The following is a 13,314-nucleotide window of genomic DNA, read 5'->3' on the forward strand; positions in this document are numbered from 1 at the left end:
TTTGATGTTGAGCTACGCAAGCTAATCAGAGTTACTCAAAATTAACTCCTATTTTACTCATGAACAAAAGCTGTTTTGCCCCAAAGTTTTATCAGTTACATGCTACCAAATGTCATAATTTTCGATTGCTGAAAGAAAACAGTAAATAAAAACTGCTGAAATCTTTGCTGAACTTCAGTAAAATGTTGTCATTTTGACAGAAGTTAGAAGATTCAGCAGCATTATTTTGCTAGAAAGTTTTCTGATATTTCATCAAGTCTTAGAATCAGCAAAATTTCACTGATTTTCTTTGATTTAAATTTCGTGTGTAGTTCTAACTACCATGCAATTTCTGAACAGGTATTAGTCGTGGAGACTCTAAACAATTAACTATTTAGATTTTTCGGATAGGTAGCTCTGTATTTTAGATTATAATCACCCAAAATCGGTCCGATCCTTTCTATTGGTCATCCTGCGGAAGTCCCCCAATAATGATTGCTTAACCTCATTTTCATCACATTCATGCAGTCATCGCCAACGAATGAATAAGACATCGGCCGACTGTTTCTAATTAAGAGCATCAAATCGCCAACTTCATCTACACTTACCATTCTTCCGGTAGTACAGGATCTCGAAGTGCTTCTCCTCGCCCTTCCGGAGCGCCTCCTTGATCGACTGGACGACGGCCGGGGAGGTCATCTGGCCCTGCAGGAACTCGGTGCAGGCGGACCGCTGCATCACCTCCGCCCGCGTGAAACCGGTCATCTTGCAGAAGCCATCCGAGCAGAAGATGATGTGGCACGATTCGGGCTGTGCATTGGCCACTAGAAAGCTACGGTCTGCAATGTGAAGGAAAATCGTATCGCATTAACTATTCATCAGATTTTGTCAAGTCCTAGGCTCTACAGCCGTAGGGGCTATGTGCAGCAGTACCTAGCCATTTCATAACTGTGGGTGGGTGGTGAGAATCGGATTGTGGAGGTGGTGGCGTTGAAAGGAACCTGAAATCTGCCTGCCATGCACGGCAAACCTCAGCTCAGGGCTGGATACCGTTTAATAGGGTCGATAAGGTGCATGGTTTTCATGTTTGATTCCGGTCTCTATTAAATTTAATTGCCGATAATGTTGGGCATTTCCGCCCAATCAGCAAATGATCGCCTTTCACTCAGTAGGATTGGATGTCATCTTGACACGGCATAGCCAATCAGGGTTTGCTTTGATAGGATTAATTAAAATTCGTTGCATTCGGTTGCTTGTTTAGGATGTGGTGACGTGGCATTCTTCGATGAAGTGCAATTTCTTCACTCAAATTTGTCTGTAATAAACATGTTTTTCTCTCTCCAAAAATCCTCGCGTGACCTTTGATGGCACTCAATCTATTTTCAACTCAATTTTCCTAGTCATAAATCACTCCCTACTACGAATTGGCTCATCGCACCTATAGCACATAACGATTGGCCCTCCATACGACAGAACGCAGATAAATATTTACGACCCTGTCTCATTGCAATCCGGAGAGAGGGAAAAAACCCAAACGAGCGGAAATTTCCCCTCCCCCTCAGAAGACAATTCCCTCACATGACGGGCAAGCCTGCAATGTTTCTTCCCGGTTGCTTAGGTATTTCGGCACTAGATAAATACGCTAGTCTTAATTTATTGAAATATTTAAATAATTCCACCATTCTGTTTCACCTCCTTATATATTGTCGCTAGTCATGCCAAGTAGATATAAAAACCACATTTGCGTTAAAATCTGCATTGTAAGAATTAGCCGCTTCGTTTCGGGTCGAGCAACATTCCGGCAGCAAGGCTTGGGGTTAGGGCAGGGCTGGCGACGAAACGGCAAAACGACAAAAGGATTAGAGCTGCGGTTTCCACCTTCGCCGGTGTGTCTGTGTGAGTGTATGGTTATTTGTTTTTGTGTGTTTCATTAGTGCAAATGCCTGCCTTCTCTTTCCCGTGTGTTTTGATTTATTGCAGCAACCCCAGAAGGCAGTGGCTTTGCTCTAGTCTCTAGTGTATACCTACAGTGGGGTGGGATAGCTCGAGGCTTCATGTATGTAAATGCGCGGGGCTCAAGAGATTTGATAGTTTAACACTGACCACCACCGGCGACCTAGTTGCTACCTCCCTGCTACTGGTCGTGGTAGTGACTATGTTGCTGCTGATGACTGGAAACATGGCTCGTGCTTCGGAATGCGGATTTGAGGTTATGTTACAGGGATGGGATATGCGCTTTGAGCTTAAAGTTTTTCTTAGATTTAGAGACGTTGATTTCTAAATCGTTAATGAAGCGAGAATTAACTGCTGTTTAGGGCTCGAAAAGTTTTCACGAGCGTCCTTTCAGTATATGACTGAATTACATTGGAACAATCCTCTTGGATCGTTTCATAGGATTTCTTCATCATCCTTAAATTTCTGCAACGCATTTGTCAGATTTACATTCTCTGTAGTTTTCTACATCACAGTCCATTCCCTTTTTTTCCATAAAACCACTGCGACCAGTAATTTGACCTATGGTAGTATATCCCGTGTCTTTAGTTTAAAGCATGTCGTATTACTCTATCACTATTGAGAAATGATGAAGAATTCGGTTTTGATACAGTTGTCATTCTTGCTTTATCGCAAGGAATCGATTCTAATCCTCGGTGGACAAAGCCGAGTCTTGTCACTATCAACAAGGCATAAAAGTATCAAGGACTAAGATGTGTTCCTTTGATTACTGAAAATCCTGTTTCCCTAGTTTGAAGTAGTCAGGACTAGGAATCGGTGGTAGATCTTACATCTCGTAACGTACCATGGAAAAGTGATCTATCCACGTTACGGGACATTCCCTCTCTTAGCTCAGTCGGAAAAGGCGTAGCTACAAAGACCATGTTGGAGGTGGTTGGGTTCGATTCCTGGTCCAGTGTAGGAATATTTCGGGTTGGAAGTTGGAACATTTCGCGACTTCCCTGGGCATAGAGTATGATTGTACTTGCCACACAATTATACTAATGCAGGAATCGGCTCCTCTATGATGTTTCACGACGCCTGAGCGGGGCAAGGATGATCCCAAGGATGCCTGTGAAAGATGCGACTGGACAGTTGCTCACCGACCCCACTGACCAGTTGAAACGTTGGTTTGAGCACTTTGAACAACTTCTCGAAGTTTCAACGGTCAACCAACCATCGACATCTCGGCATGATCCGCTAAGGTCAACACTGAAGCTCCATCATTGCAGGAGATAGAAGCAGCCATCCAAAGTATGAAGTCCAACAAAGCCCCGGGGGTCGATCGCATATCAGCAGAGATGCTCAAAGCTGACCCCATGCTATCCTCACAAATGTTGCATCAACTATTCGTCAATATCTGGGACACCGCGACTTTTCCGCCCGACTGGATGCAGGACGTCTTGGTAAAAGTCGCCAAGAAGAGGGATCCAACTGTATGCGACAACTGGCGAGGCATCATGTTACTGTGTATTGTTCTCAAAGTTCTGTGTAAAGTTATCCTCAATCGGATACAGAAGAAGATCGACGCAACTCTCCGACGACAGCAGGCAGGATTTCGTGCTAGAAGATCCTATGTGGACCGCTCCGCATCATATTGGAGCAGGTCAATGAGTTCCAAGAGTCCCTGTACTTGGTATTCATTGATTACGCAAAAGCTTTCGACCGACTAAACCACGAAAACTTGTGGGGCGCTCTGAGACGCAAGGGAGTCCCGGATAAAATCGTCAACCTCATCGAAGTGCAGTACGAGGCTTTCTCATGCAGAGTGTTGCACAACGGAGCTTTGTCTGACCCGATTCGGGTAATCGCGGTTGTGAGGCAAGGATGTATATTATCACCGCTACTGTTCCTCATCGTAATCGAAGAGATCATGGTTGGAGCCGTTGACCGTGTACCGAACCGTGAGTTGCTGTGGCAGTCTATTACCATGGAGCATCTCAACGACTTCGATTTGGCTGATGATGTTGCCTTATTAGCACAACGGCGCTCTGACATGCAGAGTAAGCTCGACGACCTTGTAGAACGCTCCTCTGAAGCAGGTCTAACCATCAACGTCAACAAGAGCAAATCGTTGGATGTCAACACGGAAAACCGTTCCAATTTCACGGTAACTGGGCAGGCAGTGGAGAAAGTCGAAAGCTTCCAATATCTTGGCAGCCAGATTGCGTCGGACGGCGGCACCAAGAGCGACATAGGTGCTCGGATTAAGAAGGCGAGGGCTGCTTTTACCAGTTTGCAAAATGTATGGAGAGCTAATCAGATCAGTCGACGCACCACAATCCGAATTTTTAACTCGAACGTGAAGTCTGTGCTGTTATACGCCAGTGAAACATGGTGTGTATCAGCGGAGAACACTCAGACGCTACAGGTGTTTATCAACCGATGCCGTACATAATTCATAATTCATAATTCGTTCCTGGAGGCCCCACAATTGGATCTCAAATTCCGAGCTTCATCGTTTGTGCCATCACAAGCCGATAGAGACAGAAATTCGTGAACGGAAGTGGAGGTGGGTCGGAGCGGAAACGAAATCTGCAAGCAAGCACTGGACTGGAATCCAGCAGGACATCGCAGCAGAGGCAGACCCAGAGGCTCGTGGCGGCGGAACCTAAACAGTGAAATTAAGAACGTTGACCGAAATTTGACTTGGGCACAGGTCAAGGCCAAAGCTAGTAATCGCCCAGGATGGAAATCTTTCACAAAGGCCATTCGAATCCCTGGAGATGCGCAGGATCGTTAAGTAAGTATGTAAGAAATCGGCAGGCAGGCAGGTAAAGGCATAGAAAGCTCTCACTTAATAACTGTGGATGTGCATACATATAGAATACTAAGTTGAGAGCACGCAATAAGCTAATATGTGATATGCAAAAAGCTTTAAATTCGAAGAAGAAGAGAAATAAGACTTAAATACCATGGAATTCTAATCCTATATTTTTTTTTGGATTCTTGACCTTCCTCCTTTCCCTGCGTAGACAATTGTCCATACACAATTTTTAGACAACGTGACTTAACACTGGGCCTTTTGCGTGACGTAAATAATTGACGTTCCCTTTATAAAGAATACTTTTGACCCTTCTTGACGGCACCGGTGGTACAGTGGTAAGCGTGATTGCCTCTAACCCCAAAGGCCTGGGTTCAATCCCAGTCGGCACCGCCGGGATTTTCTGAAGTATAAAATTCTCTGATCAAAGCCGTTGGTCCCCGGTCCGTGAATTGATGGATTGATTGGTATGGCCGACGTGTGGGAGCTGCCTCCCTGGCCTGGCATCGGTCGCATTGGTACTTGGTATGGAAAGCAAGATCGACGGAAAACAAATCAAAGAAAACAAAGTTTTGATTGACTTCCAATTTTTAAGAGATTTTGTCATCTTCAGCTTCAGCTCAATCAGCCCTGGAAGGTTCTGCCCGGGCAATAACGGAATAAAATCAAATCGATCCCAAATCCTGGGATTTGTGCAAATTCCAGAAATTTCCCGAAAATTGAGAATTTATAAGCTGCAAAACCTAAGTGGAATAGCATACAACATCAAGTTGCTGGTGCGATTTATCAATTTACAATCATTTAGTCAAGGCAGCACAGTATTTAGTTGTATTTAAAAAAATATTCTTCGACGGCTTGAAGCCTATTTGATTTGTCAATGAAGCGCGTCGAGATGCTAGGTTATCAACGTCTGAAGGAGGTTTGAGCATTTTATGACGTAGGATTACGTCTTTCGACAACATATCGGGGTTGTAATTTCAAAAAATCAAAATCGACCGCGTTACGAAAAATGGTCAGGTTATGATCACTTATAAATCTTTCAATAGCGGATGGATTTAAATTCTAAACAAGCCAATCGATTGGAAATTTTTCAACAAATCTGCTAAAATGAACACTTTCAATTTTCAATAGGTCACTATTAAAATTATACAAATGTCAATGATGATCAAAATTATCACAGATTGCCTGCAAAAAAACGCTGTCCTTAACACAAATTTCTAAATCGAATTCCATCTGGTCTCGCCGAACGGTGCTTATTCAATCACCGTGTGTGGTGGTGTCCGGCTGGTCGTCATCATCATCAGCAGCAGCAGCAATGCTTTCGGCTCGTGGTGATGAACATTGCTCTCCAGTACACTACGAAAGGCTGCCCGCAAGCAGCGAGCTGGAGCCTACATGAGCGTACATTCACCGAAGAAGGAGGAAGAAGCCGCACCACTATTGATCGGATTCAGTAGCTTTTCGTAAGTCGCTGTGGGCTATCTACCGTATGCGTGATAATGTCTGCACCATCGTACAAATAAGGTTCTCGTTTCACCTGTGCATACAATGCCTTGGTTTTCTTTGCATGCACGTATCCTATAGCTCATACCGTAGTAGGCTGTGTATAAAAGAAAATGATTTACTTAGTTTGACAGTTGCACCATGACGAAGTGGCAGCGTATTCGTGATATGTCCCACGCGCAAATGTCGCAAAAAGACATTTCAATCGCCGTGGGTGTGTACCGGTGGACCGTCAAAAGGGTTTTAGACCGAGAAAAGAAAGGACGTCCGAAGTCAGCTTGGGTTCCGAAGGTTATCGCTGCTATCAAAAGGAAGATTCGGTTGAATTCAGTGCGTTCAATAAGGAAAATGGCAAAGGAACGCGGGATCAGTGACTTTACGGCACGGAAGATCGTAAAGGAAGATTGCGGGGCGAAGTCGAGGGCACGGAAAAAAACTCACATGATTACCAACCGCATCCGGGAGCTACGAGTCGAACGATGCAAGAAAATCTTGAACTTCCTTAAGCGAAAAAAATCGGTAATCCTGTTCACCGATGAGAGCATGTTTACCGTCGATCCCGCATCAAATTCCAGAACCGATCGGTATATTAGTTCTCTTCCGGTAAAAGACGTGCCCGACAAGCACAAGAACGTGTATCTGACCAAGCATCCTGCTAGCGTTATGGTGTTTGGATTGGTGGCTTCCGATGGCAAAAAAAATTGACCCGGTGTTCATTCCAGAAGGCGACAAGGTCAACATGGAGGTCTACATCGGGATTTTAAGTAAGTATGTTCTTCCGTGGATCAAAAAACATTACGGACCGAAGCCAAATGTTGTATTTCAACAAGATGGGGCTCCGTGCCACACCTCGAACCGTACTCAGAAGTGGTTGTAGGAACATCTTCCGTTCTGGGTGAAGGATATGTGGCCGCCATCCAGCCCCGATCTTAATATTGCTGGATTACTCAATATGGCGCGTCATGGATGCCAAGGCCTGTTCTAAACGCCACCCGAGTACAGCAAGCCTCAGACAAACATTGACCCGTACCTGGAGAGAAATGGATCCAGACTACATTATTAGAACCTGCTGTGCATTCCGGAAGCGTGTGGAGGTCGTAATTGCAGTAAGTGGAAACTCGATCGATGATTAACATAGTTTTAGACTCTGAGAAACATCCCCCCTTTGAATAAATTAAAAAAACTCGAAAACGAAATTTTTGAGAATTTTTTTTAAATTTTGACATTGCTCAATGGTGCACACCACGAATACAACGTGCCCACACATAATTTTTTCATCGATTTCAAATCCGCATATGACACAATCGATCGAGGTCAGCTATGGCAGATTATGCACAAGTACAGATTTCCGGATAAACTGACGCGATTGGTCAAGGCGACGATGGATCGAGTGATGTGCGTTGTTCGAGTATCGGGGAAACTATCGAGTCCCTTTGACTTTCGAAGGGGGTTACGGAAAGGTGATGGACTTTCGTGTCTGTTATTCAACATCGCGGTAGAAGGTGTGATCAGAAGAGCTGGGAAAGACACGAGTGGCACGATCTTCAGGAAGTTCATCCAGCTTCTTGGCTTCGCCAATGACATTGACATTATGGCACGGAACTTTGAGACGATGGCGGAAACGTACATCAGACTGAAGGCTGAAGCTAGGCGGATTGGACTTGCCATCAACGCATCAAAGACAAAATACATGAAAGGAAGAGGTTCTAGGGAAGACAATGTTAGTCTCCCACCCCGAGTTCAGATTGACGGTGGCGAAATCGAGGTGGTCGATGAGTTCGTGTATTTAGGCTCACTAGTGACCGCCGAAAATGATACCAGCAGAGAAATTCAAAGACGCATTATGGCAGGGAATCGTGCCGACTTTGGACTCCGGAGGACGCTCTGGAAATTCGCCGCCGCACGAAGTTGACTGTCTACAAGACGCTGATTAGACCGGTGGTCCTCTACGGTCACGGGACCTGGATTATGCTCGTGGAGGACCAACGCGCCCTTGGTGTTTTCGAACGGAAGGTGTTGCGTACCATCTACGGTGGAGTGCAGATGGATGACGAAACGTGGAGGAAGCGAATGAACCACGCATTGCACCAACTGGTGGGAGAACCATCCATCGTCCACATTGCAAAAAATGGGCGACTACGGTGGACTGAGCACGTCGTAAGAATGCCGGACGAAGACCCAGTGAAAATGGTTCTCGACAGTGACCCAAAAGGAACAAGAAAAAGATGCGTGCAGCGGGCAAGGTGGATCGACTAAGCAGAAGGTGACCTGCAGACCCTTCGCAAACTACGAGGCTGACAAAGTGTGACCATGGATCGAGTAGAGTGGAGACGTCGGACATCAGAGGACAACAAGGCCTTAGCCTGATTGGTAAGGTAAGTCATGCAACATTCATATTTCATTATGCACCAAATAACAAACAATGCTGGGATTGGGAGGGACCATCAGGGCACCCGATTGAAGCGATTTGGATGGAGGAGTGGGAATGCCAACTTCCTGTTAATAACATTTTGTGGATAAAGGGTGGGCTCTTCTCCCCACTCATTGAGGTATCTTCCTGTTTGGGAGCTCCATCTTTTTGACCAATTATGCCAGGTTGCTAGAAGGAGATTATCAAGAAGACTGGTAACTTTGCCAGAATCCAAGCGACAGATACAATAGCACTGCGCTTGAGTGAAGGTGAAAGCAACGCATAGAAAAATGAGCAAATATACAAACCTTTCTTCTGAGTATGTAATCTTTGCTATCAAATTCGTTCGAAGCTTTACCGTTCGTATGAGAAAATGGAAGAGTTGCCAGTCTTCTTGATTTGTTGTCTTCGGTTTTTGTCAACTATTATGTTATATTTTTTATGAACGAGCGAAACTAACTGTTGTACTGGATTGTTACTATTTAAAATCCTTACAAGTATGAGACTTATTATTTTTACCCAAATAGTGACATATAAAATCTGCGGCGCGGAATTTTTGAACTTTGATAGGGAGATTAATATCACTAAACTAACTTCAACTAAAGTTCAATTCGATTTAACGTAAGCATTCTATATTAAAAAGTAATGAAAAAGTACCAGAAGACCGATTCAACTCTGTCAGGAATCTTTGTAAGCTGAACGATAGCTAAATTTGATGCTATTACTTAAATTTGTTGCTAAATTCGGATTAATCTTTTAATCGTTTCACGATGTACGAACACCCCCCAGCCCCTCCCATTGGCGCATCATACGCCATACGTTGTCGTTCTCTTCGACGGCCCCGTCCATTTCAGCATCAAAAACCACCATAAAACCATGAAAGCCGCACCCCGACAATCGGAAAACATGTTCACAAACACGCCCGATGCCATCATAGAGGCATAAAACCATCGAAAGCCGGCATAAAAAAAAGGGTAACCTTCTCGGGGCGGATCAGTCCTAGGACCTTTCTGAAGTCGAAAGTTCCGGCTAATCAAGTGGGCCTCGATTATGTCCATGTCCGTCCGGTCGTTCGTCCACAAGCTGACCGAAAAATCATCAACCAAATTGCGCGGTCGTCATCGTTATCAGCTATCAAAGGAAGAAGCAGTCCCGTTTTCGAGGAAAACCGATTCCACACGCTCGTCGTTTCAGGTAAAGGTTCATTTTCACGCTCTTTTCTCCACAAAATAAAGGAAAGGAGGTGCGTGGTGTGTGACATATAGGTGTGTATTTATGTGTATGCGAAGCTCAAAAGCGTTTACGATGCTCGGCGCGGGTGCCATTGAATACGAAACGGGCAAGTAGCCAACGACGGTTGCTAGGTTGGACCGAAACGTTCCGAAAGGGAACAAGCATGCCATGGCGGGTGGAGTCGGCAACACTGGTCGAAATAGAGTTTTTTTTGCTATCCCCTCGTTTTGGGTAAGTGTATCACTATGCATGGAGCAATTTTCTCCCGGCCCTAATGGTGATGTCGACGAGGACAGTGCCGTTTTATTTCGCGTATCCTTTTTCATTCGCCGTACCTACTGGCCCTGTCTTGTGTTGTTTTCAAATATTGCTTTCGTTCTGTTTGTTGTGATCATCGCACGTTTTTTTTTTTGGACAAGAAGAAGCCTCAATTTGCCCTGATGTGGCTGGCACCAGCAACCAAACGGACGGACGGATGTAGGCGGTTGCTTTTCTTCGCCTCCGTCCGTGTTTTCATTATACTGCAATAATTATACTTTATATCGTTATAGTTATGTGCTGAAACGTCACGATTATTGTTGCTGCTGAAACTATGACACATTGTGTGGTAGGTAGTGGCTTTTTTTTTCGTTGTGTTCTCTCTTTGCTTTAATGGGTTCAGGATAGTAGGCTTTGGAGGAGAAAAGGTGGAAGGTTGCAAATATCGGTCAGAAGCATGAACCCCCTCTCGGTAGCGGAGGCTTTTGGGTACATAACATACGAATTATTCTAAATTGCTCGACCTGCTGCTACTTGGGAAAATATTTATTTGCGGTGTTTAAGGTCCTGACGGACGTTGATAGTGGTGTTTAGGATTTGCTATTTTTGAAAAGAAGGGTTGTTTATTTGCACTGGTGAAGCTAGGTCGGGGTACGTCGGAGTATTTAACTAAGTGTTTTTATTCTACTCCTGGTGAAACAATATATTAACTATCCCGGAGAATTTTCAAGAACGTATTGCTCCAATTCGTTTGACTAAGAAAATCAAACCCAGTCAAGCGCAATGACAGAGCCGAACAGGTACGAACCATTTGAAGGGTAAGCCTTGGGGAACTCTTGTACCAATTAATTTAAATCTTCAAGTATGATAGGTAAACTTAAACCACCCTAAGTACAGTTCCAGATGAGCCCTAAAGCATGTTAAAAAGTCTTCGAGACACGCTTCAAGATAAGCTCTAAGAAGTTTGAATCCATCTCCATTCAATTCAGTAGGAATGTCCAGGGATCCCTGAGACAAATAAAAATCACGCTTCGATTTTTTTTTTTGACGTACGACTACGTCTTTAATTTCTATACTGGGGTACACTTTGTGAAAACCGAAAATGGGTCATGAAAAAAAAATTATGAAAGATTTTGAACATTAATAACTCAGCTGCCCCTGGATCAATTTCAATAATTTTATCACCAATCGATCAGAAATATGTCCACACAATGCTTCCAACTGATGATTTTCAACAAGAAACTATTGAAAAAGTGGTAATGTAAAGCATTATCCAAAGTACAAATAAAAAGTGATAAAATGGCCCTTTTCTGGGCCAACAAGCTCATAACCGTAAAAAGATAGAGTAGAATTTATCTGCCTGTTGGTCCATATTCAGAACCACATGCCCCAACGACCACACAAAATGCTTTCCAGAGTTGTAATCTTGTAAACAAACTTGGAAGCAGGGGTGCAAGTGATTTTGATCGATTCTCTTCATCAACTTTCTTAAAAAAAATACTAAAAATTTGGTACGCCTTCATTTCAAAAACGGAAAGAGATAATCGATGATCGATCAATTAAAAGAACTAAATTTTCTTCACATTTGTTCCGTGCCCTATTGGTCCTACGTCAAGCTCCCGTTCGTGCCCCTAGGCACAGACCCTTCTACTTTTATATCCTTAAACGCAAATCTACTAACATTGTGCCCAAGATGAGCGGATCAGATAAGTCGCGCATTGTGGAAGCGGACATACAAAGTCGCGCAAGCGGATCAAAACGTCGCGCATTTGAAAAGCGGATCGGTAAGGTCGCGCATTGATGAAATAATGACAAGTTTCTATCAGCGGATCATACGATCGCGCATCCGAGACCGGACCGAAAACATCGCGCATTAATAGCATAGAGGTAACTCTAAGACAAGTAGGTCCCGAAGAAACGTGCTCAACTTTTTGGTTCACCTCTGGTACTATCTTCGGTCCCAAGCTTGTCGAATCACCCCTCGAAACATAGGATAAACCAATAACCCCTCATTTTATCTGTCAAACTTTCATAGCTAATCAAAACAAACATTGCGTAGTACTAGAATTTCAACTAGAATAGGGTACGTTAATCGTTTTCTTGGGACCAATAGGCTACTAAAGTGGTGAGCCAATTTAAAATCGTTAGTTTCGTATTGATTGTTGTTAATAGAGCGGATTGGAGAAAAATCACGCAGCGAATCTCATGATCGCGTGGACCTGAGAGCAGAGCCTAGAACCTCAGTATTACTAGCATAATCGCTCTTATAGCGAAACACTCACGCTAATTTGAATGTTTGCGCTTGTCATTTAAGAATAATACAAGGTATTTAAAAAGAAAACAAAATGGCGAATGATGGCAAATATGTTCGAGTGGTTGACGAACCAATCGACTGCGCTGAGGAAGATGTTCCAATTGACTCTGAGATGATGGATAACCGAGAAATCTCCAGTAGTGACAGCAGCAGGACCTCAGAGGAGAGTGATGCTAATGACTCCGATACCGACACACACGATGACGAAAAAAATCTAACTCGGATGGTGCATCTAGTGCATCTGCATATTCATCGAGATCGCCATCGGTTAGCTCATCTACCCCTGAAGCAATCCCCACCGAAAACGCAACCCAGGACACATTGAAACACACCACCCAAGTAACAATTTAGGTTTTATGAGGGTTCTGCAGACCATGATAAAGACTTGTAGAATGCTTTAAAGCCTTGATAAAACTTGCAATGTTACTTGAGCAGTAACGCCGAACGGACGTATGGAGAAAATACTGTCACCCTGAGCCGTTTTCAATCAAATTCTGGACCGAAGATGACTGGAAGTCCTGATAAGGGTTGATGCATATATTATTTCACGCTCTAAGGGGGGGGGGGAGTCTAAGATTTTTTACAAGCAATGCTTTAGGTATAGGAAAAACGTCACGATAGAAGGGGGGGTAATCTTTTGCTCGATTTAATGTGACATAATTAATGCATGGGCCCTAATAGCTAGAACTTCTCTAGCGAATTAAACGCTTGTGCAAGTGTCGGTGTAAGTTCCTCCTCCAGCATCCGCTGGGACCACATGAAACCGTTCCCAGGTGGCATTGCCGCCAATAAAATGTGGGATGAATGGAATTGTTACATTGACATCTTTGAGATAGGTGCACCCAAGGTAACTACATATAG

The 13,314-nt window shown here is 43.9% G+C and overlaps 1 protein-coding gene across 1 annotated transcript in view; it reads right to left on the minus strand.

Moving 5' to 3' along the window:
- Positions 1-13,314, minus strand: part of LOC135708171 (potassium voltage-gated channel subfamily H member 4-like) — a 205,885-nt gene that overhangs the window by 83,063 nt on the left and 109,508 nt on the right. The window contains exon 3 of the mRNA XM_065230172.1: positions 588-818. Within this exon, the coding sequence (XP_065086244.1) occupies positions 588-818 (231 nt within the window). The remainder of the gene's footprint in view (positions 1-587; positions 819-13,314) is intronic.

This window comes from Ochlerotatus camptorhynchus, unplaced genomic scaffold (genome assembly GCF_037179485.1).
Source record: "Ochlerotatus camptorhynchus isolate MF236.1 unplaced genomic scaffold, CSIRO-AGI_Acam_v1.1 ptg000328l, whole genome shotgun sequence".
Taxonomy (NCBI): domain Eukaryota; kingdom Metazoa; phylum Arthropoda; class Insecta; order Diptera; family Culicidae; genus Ochlerotatus; species Ochlerotatus camptorhynchus.